Source organism: Corapipo altera, unplaced genomic scaffold (assembly GCF_003945725.1).
Source record: "Corapipo altera isolate COAL_440 unplaced genomic scaffold, ASM394572v1 303, whole genome shotgun sequence".
Lineage (NCBI taxonomy): Eukaryota > Metazoa > Chordata > Aves > Passeriformes > Pipridae > Corapipo > Corapipo altera.
In genome coordinates, this window is record NW_020885169.1 from 32683 (window position 1) to 41403 (window position 8721).

At 68.1% G+C, this 8721-nt stretch overlaps 2 protein-coding genes across 2 annotated transcripts; one reads left to right on the forward strand and one right to left on the reverse strand.

Moving 5' to 3' along the window:
• Positions 1-76: 76 nt before the first annotated feature.
• Positions 77-3366, reverse strand: PSRC1 (proline and serine rich coiled-coil 1). Its single transcript, XM_027631114.1, has 5 exons — positions 2824-3366; positions 2623-2680; positions 1161-1497; positions 324-494; positions 77-244 (listed from the first exon to the last, which is right to left on the reverse strand). Exons 1-5 carry the CDS (start codon positions 2837-2839, stop codon positions 146-148), a joined length of 681 nt encoding a protein of 226 aa, XP_027486915.1. The 5' UTR covers positions 2840-3366; the 3' UTR covers positions 77-145.
• Positions 3367-4595: 1229 nt separating this feature from the next.
• On the forward strand, positions 4596-7573 carry PPIL1 (peptidylprolyl isomerase like 1). Its single transcript, XM_027631115.1, has 4 exons — positions 4596-4711; positions 5888-6042; positions 6134-6202; positions 7282-7573. Exons 1-4 carry the CDS (start codon positions 4647-4649, stop codon positions 7500-7502), a joined length of 510 nt encoding a protein of 169 aa, XP_027486916.1. The 5' UTR covers positions 4596-4646; the 3' UTR covers positions 7503-7573.
• Positions 7574-8721: the final 1148 nt, after the last annotated feature.

An 8721-nucleotide genomic window follows, 5' to 3' on the forward strand; every position in this document is an offset into this window, starting at 1 on the left:
CCAGAGAGTGCTTTCGTTCGTCCCTGGGGGGGTCCCGGTTCTGTCTCCCCCCACCGCACACCAGGCTGGGGGGGGGGAACCGGGCATGCCGAGCCCCCTGGGTGGGCACGGGGGGGGCCCTGGGGGTGTCACCTTGGGGTGCTGCTCACTGCCGTCTTGCGGGGGGGCCGCAGGCGGGCAGGGGGGGATCCCGCCTTGCAGGCCGAGGCTGCGGTGAGGGGGGCCCCCCGCGCCCCTCCCGTGCCTGCAAAGGGGAGGGAAACTGTGGGGAAACTGAGGCACGGCAGGGGGCCCCCGCCCCCCCAGAACCCCCCCGCCCTTACCTCGGGGGGTGGAGGTCCTGCCACCCGCCGCAGGGGGCCGGGGGGGCACCTTGGGGAGGGCGCTGGGGGCTGGGGGACGGCCTGAAGGGCCCGGGGGGGCCGTGCTCCTGGTGTGGGGCTGGCAGGCGGGGGAGGGGCAGGGAGCGAGGCCCCCTCTCGCCTTGGGCTGGCCTGGGGAGAGAGGGGGGCATGGGGGCACCGCCTGGGCCTCCCCATGGGCATGGTGTCCCCGTGCCCCCCCCGCTTCGTTCGTACCTGCCATGGCTCCCCGGGGGGGCTCCGACCTGCCCCTGGCACTGCTCCCCTGCCCCTGGGTGAGGCACGGCCGGGGCGGGCCCCCGCGGCTGGGGGGGGGGTCCCCTGCCCCCGGGGGGGCCCTTGCCCCCGGGGGGGCCCTTGGGTGCTGCCGTGAAGTGACGGCTGGGGGAGGTCTGCAAAGAGGTGGGGGGGGGGACACAGGGACAGTGCTCAGCAAGGGAGTGGGGGGTCGTGGTGCCCCCTGGGGACAGGGGGACAAGGACGGGACAGGGGGAATAGGGGGGACATGGATGGTGATGAGGGGATGGGGGGACAGTGGGGGACAGAGGGGACAGGGGGCACATGGGGACATGGATGGGGACAGAGGGGCATGGGGGACGGGGGTGACATGGGGGACCTGGATGAGGACGGGGGGACAGAGGAGACAGGGGGAGTCCATGGATGGTGACAGGTGGGATGGGAAGACATGGATGGGGACGGAGGGACAGGAGGGACAGGGGGGACATGGATGGGGACAGGGGGGACCCATGGCTGGTGACAAGGGGGATGGATGAGGACACCCCCCGGGGTGTCACTTACTTTGGGGACAGCGGTGGCAGCAGGCCCCCCCCGGGTCTTGGCGGGGGGCGGTGCCTGGGACTCCACGGTGGGCAGCAGTGCCCTCACCGGGCTGTCCTTCACCACGAACGTCTGGCGCCGGGGGCTGCGGGGCGTGCCTGGGGGGGTGGCGGCGGGGCCAGGGGGGTCCCCGGGGGCAGGGGGGGGCAGGTGACACCCCTCGAGCTGGGCGGCCAAGCGAGTGGCCTCACGCACCATCTCCTCCAGGTGGGCACCTCGCAGGGGGCTCCAACGCCCGCTGCCCCCCCCCCCCGCGCCGGGACCCCCCACCCAGGCTCTCCTCGTCCTCCTCTTCATCCTGGCTGGGGTGGAGAGAAAGGGGGGCTCAGCACTGTCCCCACCACCCCCCCGCTGTCACTTCCCCCCCACCGCAAGGGTGGCACGGATCCCCCACCTCAGCGAGGACCCCAGTTATGGCACCCCCGGGAACCCAGAACCACATCTGGGGAGGGCATGTCCACGGGACCCCTAGGACCCACCCATGGGGTGACACATCCCCCAGGCCCCCCAGGACCTCACTCACACGGTGACACATCCTTCAGGACCCCCACAGCCACATCCATGGGGGGGAGGGGCATGTCCACAGGACCCCCAGGACCCCCAGAGCCACATCTGGGGGGGTCATGTTCACAGGACCCCCAGGACCCCCAGAACAACATCCATGGGGTGACACATCCTTCATGACCCCCAGGACCCCACCCACAGGGTGACACATCCCCCAGGACCTTCAGAACCACATCTATGGGGTGACACATCCCCCAGAGCCACATATATGCAGTGGGATGTCCCTAGGACCCCCAGGATCCTGTTTGTGGAGTGGCACATGCCCTGTGACTCTGCCCATAGAATACCATGTCCCCCAGGACCCCAAGGATGAGGTGCCATGCCCCCCACAACCCTATCCATGGGGTGCCCTGTCTCCCCTGTCCCCCAAATCCCATCTATGTCCCCCCGTCCCCCCATGTCCCCATCCACGGGGTGCCATGTCCCACCTGCCCACCAAATCCCATCCATGTCCCCCTTGTCCCCCCATGTCCCAATCATGTCCCTCCTGTCTCCCATGTCCCAACTATGGGGTGCCCTGTCCCCCATGTCCCCCAGTCCCCCCTGTCCCCATCTGCGGGGTGCCCTGTCCCCCAGTCTCCCCTCTCCCCCTGCCCCCACCTTGTTCCCCCCCCATGTCCCCCTGTCTTGCCCATTCCCATCCATGTCCCCCAGTCCCCCCCTTGTTCCCCCCATGCCCCCCCGTCCCCATCACTCCCATGAATGTCCCCCCATCCCCCTCTCCCCCCATGTCCCCCTGTCCCGCCCTGTCCCCCAGTTCCCATGTCCCCCCCATCTCCCCCTATCCCCCTCACGTTCCCCTGTCCCCCTCACATCCCCCTGTCCCCCCTGTGCCCCCCTGTCCCCAGCTCCCCCGTACCTGTCAGAGTGGGACAGGATCCCGAAGTCAAAGCTCTCCTCGGTGACAAATCGCACATCTGGGGGGACACTGGGGGTGAGCCCCTGTCCCCCCGCGCGAGGAGGGGACAAGGGGGACACTGGGGGCGAGTCCTGGCCCCCCTGCACGGGGAGAGGACACAGGGGACACGCGGGGCTGGTACTGCCACTGTCACTGCCGTACCTCGGTCCTCGGCCATCGCCTGGGCTCGGGGCTGCTGAGGGAGCGGGGGGGTCACCACCAACCCCGGCGGGGTCCCCCCGCCAGGGCCTGACCCCCCCTCAGTGTCCCCGACCCCCCTGGGGACCCGGTGGCACCGGTCAGTGCCCGGGTGGCACCGCCTGTGCCAGTGCCAGGCACCGCCAGGCTCCGCGTCATCGGGACGGGGACAGGGACGGGGAGGGGACACCGGGGACCCCCGCCCGGGGGACTCACAGTGCAGCACCCCCAACCCGGGGGTCCCCAGTGCCACATTGAGGGGGGGCCAGCCCCACAACTCGATCCTTGGGGATCCCCAGTGCCACAACAGGGGGTCCCCAGTGCCACATCGGGGGTCCTAGTCCCGCACCCCCAGCCCGGGGGTCCCCAGTGCCACATATGGGGGTCCCAGCCCCACATTCCCAGTTCTGGGGGTCCCAGCCCAACAGTAGGGGGTCCCAGCTCCAGCCCCGGTCCTCCGAGACACACTGGGGGGTCCCAACCCCACACCCCCATCCCTGGGGCACCCCAGCCCTATCCTAAGGGGGGCCCCGCCCCCCCCCCCCCACTCCCCGGCTTCCCCAGCCCCACACTAAGGTGGTCGCAGCCCCGCACTCCAACTCCACGTCACCCCATTCGTGCATGGGGGGTCCCAGCTCTGCACCCTCATCCCTGGGGGTCCCCAACCCCATGCTAGGGGAGTCCCAGAACCACGAGGGGGTCCCAGACCCGCACCCCCACTCCTGGGGGTCCCCAGCCTCGCACTAAGGGGGTTCCGACCTCACTGGGGGGTCCCAGCCCCACATCCTGATCTCTGAGGGTCCCAGCCCCACACTGAGGGTCCCAGCCCTACACTGAGGGGGTCCCAGCCCCACACCCCCATCCCCGGGGGTCCCAGACCTACACTAAAGGGGTCTCAGTCCCACATCTCGATCCCTGGGGGCCCAGCCCCACACTCCTATCCCTGGGGGTCCCCAGCCCTACACTAAGGGGGTCGCAGCCCCACCGGGGGTCCAGCCCCTCACCCTGACCCCTGCGGGTCCCAGCCCTACACCCCCATCCCTGGGCGTCCCAGCCCCACAGTAAGAGAGCCCCAGCACCACAGGAGAGTCCCAGCCCCACACCCCCAACCCCGCGGTTCCCAGCCCTACATTAAGGGGGTCCCAGCCCCACATCCTGATTCCTGGTGGTCCGAGCCCCACACCCTCATCCCTGGGAGTCCCAGCACCACTGGGTGGTCCGAGCCCCACACCCCCATCCCTGGGGATCCCAGTCCCACAGCAAGAGGGTCCCAGCCCCGCAGCCCAATCCCTGGGTGTCCCCAGCCCCACACTAAAGTGGTCTCAGCCCCCTCCGGGTGGTCCCAGCCCCGCACTCCGACTCCGCGTCACCCCATCCCCGCACGGGGGAAGTCCATCCGTGCTCCCCGCGGTCCCCCCGTGCCCTGCCGGGCGGTTTCCCTGCCGGGCGGTTTCCCCGCCGGGCCCCCCCCGAACCCCTCAAGACGGTCCCGTGTCCCCCCCCTTTCCCCCCCACCATCCTCCCCTCTCACCACCCCCGGCTCCCGCTCCGCGCGCGCCACGGGGGGCGTGACTTCATGCAGGGGGCGTGACCTGATTCGAACCGCCCCGCCCCTTGCGGTTCAACGGCGGTGGCCCCGCCCCCTCGCACCCATTGGCTGGCCCTACTTACTCCGCGAGGTCGATTGGCCAATCTCCTCTGCGCGCCTCGCGCTGATTGGTTGTCCCTCTCCCGCCCTCCATTCGTAGCGACAGGAAGAGGGCGTGTCCCGGAAGCGCGCGCCCGCCATGGCCGCCGCGCCAGCCGTGCCTCCCGACTCGTGGCAGCCCCCGACGGTGTCCATGGAGACCACGTAAGGAGCGGGCCCGGGCCCCCCTCTCCCGGGCACCGGGAGAGGCCACGCGCACCCCCTAGCCCCGCCCCCTGCCGCGGGGACAGCAGGGACAGCGGGGGCTGCCACCCCCACCCCCCTACTCCCGGTAGGGAGCCCCCCCCCGGGAAACCTCCGGGGTCCATGAGCCCACAGACCACTCGTTACCACCAGCCCCCGGTGTCCCCCTGGTCCCTCGTTGTACCAGGCAGCCCTCACTGACCGCGAGCTCCCGGGACCGGGCAACCCCCGGGGTCCCTCCTGAGCCACCCCAGTGTCCGTGAGTCCCCGGGACCGGGCAGTCCCCGGGGTCTGTGAGCCTCCAGACCCTCGAGTATCAAACAGCCCCGGTGTCCGTGATCCCCGGTGTTCTCCCGGTCCCAGGCAGCCCCCCGTGTCCCCCCAGCCCCCCCTCAGTGTCCCCCCTCCCCCGGGCAGCCCCTGCTGTTCCCCGGCCCCCCCCGGTGTTCCCCAGGCCCCCCCAGGGTCCCCCGGTGTCCATGACCCCCGGTGTCCCCCCGGTCCCGGGCAGCCCCCGATGTCCCCCAGCCCCCCCAGTGTTCACCGATGTCCATGACCCGGGGTGTGTCCCGGGCAGCGCCTGGTTCCCCGGTGGGCACGGAGAAGCTCCCGGTGTCTCCCAGTCGGGGCAGCCCCGGTTACTCCCCCGGGACTGGAGACCCCTCCAGTGTCCCCAACATGTCCCGTCGTTCCCGGTGTCTGCCAGTCCCAGCCCCGTTATCCCCCAGTCCCCCCAGTCCTGGTTGCTCCACCAGTGTCCCCGCGGTGTCCCGTTGCCCCCCATTGCCCCCCGATCCCCTCCCTTCCCCCCACTGTGCCTCTGCCCTGATCCCGTGGAGTCACAGTGGGGTGAGCCCATTTCCTGGGACCATTCCCTTTCCCACTGTTCCCATTCCTGGGATGGGATCCCTGGTGCTGGAGCTGCACTGGCAGCACAGCCCCCATTCCCAGTGCCGTTCCCATTTCATTCCTGGTATTCCCAGTGTCCCTGGTGCTCGAGCTGTCCTAGCTGCACAGCCCCATTCCCATTCCCAGTATTCCCATTCCCAGGATGGGATCCCTGGTGCTGGAGCTGTCCTGGCTGTGCAACCCCATTCCAAGTGCCATTCTCATTCCCAGTATTCCCAATATTCCCAGGATGGGATCCCTGGTGCTGGAGCTGTACTGGCTGCATGCCCCCCGCACGTGTAAGAACTTTGCCGAGCTCAGCCGCCGCGGGTACTACAATGGCACCAAGTTCCACCGTGTCATCAAGGACTTCATGGTGCAGGGTGGGGACCCCACGGGCACCGGTGAGCATGGGACACCCCCTGGGATCCCCCTGGGACCCCCCCCTCCTTCCCGGTGCCGGGGATCCCACTGACCCCCCAAATCCTCCCCCAGGCCGCGGTGGTGCCTCTATCTACGGGAAGCAGTTTGAGGATGAGCTGCACCCTGACCTGAAGTTCACTGGTGAGTGAGGGGGACCCCCGGCACACTGGGAGCCCACCTATAGCAGGGCTGGACCCCTGGGACCCCCGGGAAACTGGGAACCTATCTATAGCAGGGCAGGACCCCTGGGACCCCCGGAATCCCCAGGACCCCACCTATAGCAGGGCAGGAACTCCTGGGACCCCACATATAGCAGGGAAGACCCCCAGGACCCCCAGGACCCCACCTATAGCAGGGAAGACCCCCTGGGGCCCCTGGGATCCCCAGGACCCTGGTCAAGGGGTGGGATATCCACCAGGACCTCAGGACCCATCCATGGTGTGACACATCCCCCGTATCCCCAAAGACCCCATCCATGAAGGATCATCCATAGGAATGTCATGGCCACCATCGTGTGAGAACCTTGGCCATGGGGTGACATGTTCCCTGTGTCCCCATCCTTGGATTGAAATGTCCCTGTGTCCCTCAGGACCCCAACCGTGAGGTGCCATGTCCTCCCTGACCCCATTCGTGGGGGATCATCCATGGGATGGCATGTCCCCCATGGTACCAGGACCTTATCAATGGGGTGCCATGTCCCTTTCTATGGGGTGCTACGTCCCTGTGTTCCCACCCCTGAGGTCCATGTCCCTGTATCCCCATGTCCCCACCCCTTAGGTCCAGGTCCCCGTGTCCCCCCCCACAAGGTCCCTGTCCCCATGTCCCTCAGGCACTGGGATCCTGGCAATGGCCAACGCAGGGCCAGACACCAATGGGAGCCAGTTCTTCCTAAGGTTCCCTAAGACCCCTCCACTGGGTGACATGTCCCCCAGGACCCCATCCATTGGGTGCCATGTCTTTTCCATCCCTTTCCATAAGGTGCCATGTTCCCATAATACCAAGACCTTGGCCACGGGGTGACATGTTCTCTGTGTCCCCATCCCTGAGCTCCCATGTCCCTGAGTCCCCATCTCTGAGGTGACATGTCCCTGAGTCCTCATCCATGAGCTCCCATGTCCCCTGAATCCCCATCCATGAGGTGACCTGTTCCCTGTGATAATAAGACCTTGGCCATGGGGTGCCATGTCCCTCCCCGAGGTCCCTGTCCCCATGTCCCTCAGGCGCCGGGATCCTGGCGATGGCCAATGCGGGGCCGGACACCAATGGCAGCCAGTTCTTCCTGACACTGGGCCCTGCGCAGTGGCTGGATGGCAAGCACAGCATCTTCGGGCGCGTGTGCCAGGGCATGGGCGTGCTGGGCCGCCTGGCCATGGTGGAGACCAATGCCCAGGACCGGCCCCTGGATGACGTCAAGATCATCAAGGCCTATCCCTCAGGGTAGAGGGGGCTGGGGGACTGCCCCCGCAAACTGTACAGCTTTGTTGTAATAAAAGAGGTTGGGTTTTGGGGGACCCCCCTGGAGTAGGGTGTTTAGTGGAGGCTGGAAGGGGGGAGGGGTCTCTGGTGTGGTTGGGATCCCCCCCCAAAAAGGGGGCTGGGGGGGCCCCTCACAGGGGCGTGGAGCTGCTGGGGGGGGCAGGGGGCCTAAATTTCCCCTCCCTCTGTGTTGTGTGTCCCCCCAAAGTGTCCTGGGACCCCTCAGGGTGTTTCCCTATCACCTGTGGGATCACTGGGCCTTGAGTGGAAAGGGGGGAAAGCCCCCCTGCCAAAAAAAAGCCCTGGGCTCCCCATGTGGCACTGGGGACCCCCAGAGCAGCACTGGGGTCCCTGTGCCAGCACACATTGGGTGCCCCCTCCCTGGCTCTGGGTGACCCCCCTCCAGCACTGGGTGTCACCCAAAGTTCTGGGTCTAGCTGTCCACCCCAAAATTGGGTGTTCCCCCCCTCCAACTTTGGGTGTCCCCCTGGCTCTGGGTGTCTCCCCCCAGCTCTGGGTATCTCCCCCCAGCTCTGGGTGTCCCCTCAGCTCTGGGTGTCCCCCCCCGGGTAGAGGTGTCCCCTCCAGTTTTGGGTGTCCCCTTCCCCAGCTCTGGATGGCCTCCTGCTCTGAGTGTCCCCCCCAACACTGGGTGTCCCTCTTGAGCTCTGGGTGTCCCCCCCAACACTGGCTGTCCCCCCCCGGCTCTGGGTGAACCCCCTGGGTCTGGGTGTCCCACCCCCACTCCCAGTGCAGGACCTGGGACAGTACTGGGAGGAACTGGGTGATCCTGGGGATGGTGTGGGATGGTATTGGGATCGACTGGGGGGACTGAGGCACCCTGGGTCTACAGGCCATGGGGCTGGGGGGGCACTGGGAGGGGCTGGTTGAAGGAGAACTGGGGGCATTGGGGGGGGTTGGGGCTCTCCCTGGGGGGTGGGCTATACCAGAGGGGTCCCCACAGCACCAGCGGGGGGGCACTGGGAGGAGTGGAGGGGGACTAGGGGCACCAGGAGCCCCTGGGGAGTACCAGGAGAGGGGGAGGGGGCAATACTGGGGGGTACAGGGAAGGGGGAGTCAGATCTAGGGGGTGGTTTGGGGGTGTCTCGGCGTCTGGAAGCAGCCCCAGGGGTGATGCGGGGTTGGTACAGGCGGTCTGAGGGTAGCGGGGTCTGGGGGTGATT

Excerpts from the sequence above, each read along its gene's own strand:
- PSRC1 (XM_027631114.1), bottom strand. Across the intron at positions 495-1,160 it reads CTGCCACCGCTGTCCCCAAA|GCCAGCCCAAGGCGAGAGGG; the intron begins GTAAGTGACACC and ends CTCTCTCCCCAG. Across the intron at positions 245-323 it reads CAGGACCTCCACCCCCCGAG|GCACGGGAGGGGCGCGGGGG; the intron begins GTAAGGGCGGGG and ends TCCCCTTTGCAG.
- PPIL1 (XM_027631115.1), top strand. The coding sequence starts at position 4,647 with ATGGCCGCCGCGCCAGCCGTGCCTCCCGACTCGTGGCAGCCCCCGACG. Across the intron at positions 6,043-6,133 it reads TGGGGACCCCACGGGCACCG|GCCGCGGTGGTGCCTCTATC; the intron begins GTGAGCATGGGA and ends ATCCTCCCCCAG. Across the intron at positions 6,203-7,281 it reads CCCTGACCTGAAGTTCACTG|GCGCCGGGATCCTGGCGATG; the intron begins GTGAGTGAGGGG and ends CATGTCCCTCAG.